The 2,701-nt window shown below is 42.8% G+C and overlaps 1 protein-coding gene across 1 annotated transcript in view; it reads left to right on the top strand.

The window, feature by feature from the left end:
- Window positions 1-438: 438 nt before the first annotated feature.
- The window catches only part of T265_07965 (hypothetical protein), a gene marked incomplete at both ends in the record, with an annotated part of 18,680 nt that continues 16,417 nt past the window's right edge, over window positions 439-2,701 (top strand). Inside the window, 2 exons of the mRNA XM_009173636.1 lie at window positions 439-470; window positions 839-1,114. Of these exons, the coding sequence (XP_009171900.1) occupies window positions 439-470; window positions 839-1,114 (308 nt within the window). The remainder of the gene's footprint in view (window positions 471-838; window positions 1,115-2,701) is intronic.

Here is a 2,701-nt window from a genome sequence, read left to right as displayed (position 1 = left end):
TTCTCGATACGCACACTGTCCGTCTACAGTGCGCGGATGACATCTCTTTCATCTTTGAAGGCGAAGGCGAACCACACTCTGTTGTGCAAACTAACCACCCTCTAGAACCTTCAAACTGTAAAGTCATGCTTCAGAACGTACAGTCTCTGAACATACTCCTAACAATCCAAGGAGAATCAATGGAGATTGCGGAAAACTTTACTTACCTCGGCAGTTGTGTTATCTCTGAGAGAAGTGTGTCTGATGAAGCTAGTGCACGAATATCAAAGGACCGGATCAAGTTTGCCAATTTTCGTCATTTGTGACATCACAAAGACATATCGCTAGCTCTAAAGGATCGTGTTCACCGGGCTACGTTAAGGGCTGTGCTGTATGGTTGCGCGACATGGCCTCTGGGGCAATTGGTGTGAGACACGTTTAGATTTTTGACCACTCGTGATGTCGAATTCGGCCGACAAATTTGTAACGAGGTAACCAGGGGAGAGCCTTTTCGGTTATGCATTACAACTCCGTAATTATTATTGTTTTGTTTGTGAATTATGTTTCATAAAACCTGCCATACTAGGTGAGTGCTTCAAACTCCAATTAATCAACATGCTTTCTGATAAATTAACTCACTCCAGTGTCATTCAGCTGTTTTTGAACTAGATATTTGGTCCGTCCCCCAACCAGTAACCTACCTCTCAAAGTAGGTAGCTTTGGTCAAGTCCCATGATCGGCCCTTATTGAAGAACCACCCTATTGACGTAGCCAGTAAGGTTGTGGTTTACCACAGTATCTTCCAAAAGGGTCTGGAAGGACCAAACATGAACCCACGTCAACTTTTTTTTCGTTTTAGCAATCCTGTAATGGTTGGTCATACATTTTGGTTAAAGGAACGGATCAACGATGTCATCTCGTTTGAATTTCTTGGTCCCCTGTTCATCATACCCCCAATTGTTCTCTGCGGAGCTTTGAGTTCGCTTGCCACTGTCCTTATGGGCACGCTGGTCTTCCTGTTTGTTCTCAGTGCATCTATCTCTGTAATTCTGACGGCACACCAGGGCCTGGTTTCTCCAGTGGATCTTTTCTGTAGCCAAATACCCAGTGGGCTTAAAGTTTTCTTATCAAAATCGTAAGTTGACAAGTAAGATGTCTTTATTTCGCGAAACATCATCCTGTTAATTCCGTTGAAAAATTCGGTGTGTAAATCTTGGGTTTGAAATACTATGCCTGGGTAATCGTGTAGACAAAACTGCGGCCATGCTGCGTAATCGTATTATTGCCCTCTTCACGCCGGCAAGAGTTAGGATTGCTTGCTTTAGTGATGCATTCTTAAATAAACGAGCGTTACTCAGCCTCATCCTTTCTCCATACAAATCACCCGTACTGTCAAGATCGCGGACGCTAGTGCATCACTTCTAGTAGAATTGAGCGGTTGCACTTGCCGAACACATTCACACAAAAAAGGAACATGCTACTTTTAATCACCCTCCCACTTCCATTTGTCAACTGTGGAAATCACGACTAGATGTTCGGAATTTAGGTTTTTATATTGTGGTCATGTATCGTCAGAATGTGCCATGGTGGCTACACTTTTCGAATACGGAATGTTTGATCGTCGACGACTACGACGCAACAAACACCTGACGTGGCGGGATTAATTCCCGGTTAGTCGTACTCAGTACACCATAATTCTGAAGGTGGGTAGAGGATTTATTCCCTTCATATATAAGGAAATTCTTCTGCTTTAATAACGGTTGACTTCAGGATAGACATTTTAATGAGGTGGTCGAGGTTTGGCCGCTGTACCAATGTCTTGTTCTGCGAGAAGCTCGTAAAGCCCCTTTGTAGAGCTGTAAGTCCTCTGCGTAAATGAAAAGTGCATTATTTTTAAGACTCGTCTAAAGTTTCATGCTTTTATTTCTCCCTTATTTAAGTAGACATCCAGCATTTCATAATGTAAGTCTTGATAGAGTAATTTGCCTTGGGCCGACAGTAATGCGAAAATTCATCGACATGAAGATAAAGTGCCATGTGAACTGTAAGTTTTTTGCTGGTTGTTGAATGTTTCTTTGGGCACTTAGGCTTGATACTCTTAGTCTACAGGCTAGACAACTTCGTATAATTATCATAGAGGTTTTGTCAGGAAGTTCTGTGGCCAGGACTTCCTAATATTGTATATATTATATAATATACATATTATAATATACATAATATAATATGTATAATATAATTATTACACCGTACGTTATGAGCCTGATTATGGTCATCGTTTCAGAGAGACTTGGTGGGCAATCGGGGGATTTATTGCCGGGCAACGTCTCGCTTTTGACCGAAAAGCTTCGTCAGACCATTTTGCTGATCACTGCGCGCCGCCTCGTGTTATCTGGGTTGATCTAAAACCGTTCTTATGCTTGCTAGTTCTACTCCTTCTATTCTGTTCACGCTGGGATGCTTGGCGATTTATACCACCTCGGCCACCAGTCGCTGTGGTGTGAATCTCAGTCTCCGTCTCAGGATACTCACATTTTCCAACTGTATCCTTTGCCCGGTCTATAGTGCATGCCCTGCCATTGCCGAATCCTTGACAATCGCCTGATGTTCATCTACGTTTCTCGGTGGCCTGTTAATGGGTCGCTTATGCTCACTGGTCCTGGTGTGCGATTCTTTGGCTGTCTGACCTATGTAAAACTTTGTGTAGTCGCTACCTTTTATTTTT

Source organism: Opisthorchis viverrini (assembly GCF_000715545.1).
Source record: "Opisthorchis viverrini unplaced genomic scaffold opera_v5_196, whole genome shotgun sequence".
Classification (NCBI taxonomy): domain Eukaryota; kingdom Metazoa; phylum Platyhelminthes; class Trematoda; order Opisthorchiida; family Opisthorchiidae; genus Opisthorchis; species Opisthorchis viverrini.
The sequence above is the reverse complement of the archived record's forward strand: the minus strand, read 5'-3'. Positions and strand labels throughout refer to the sequence as shown.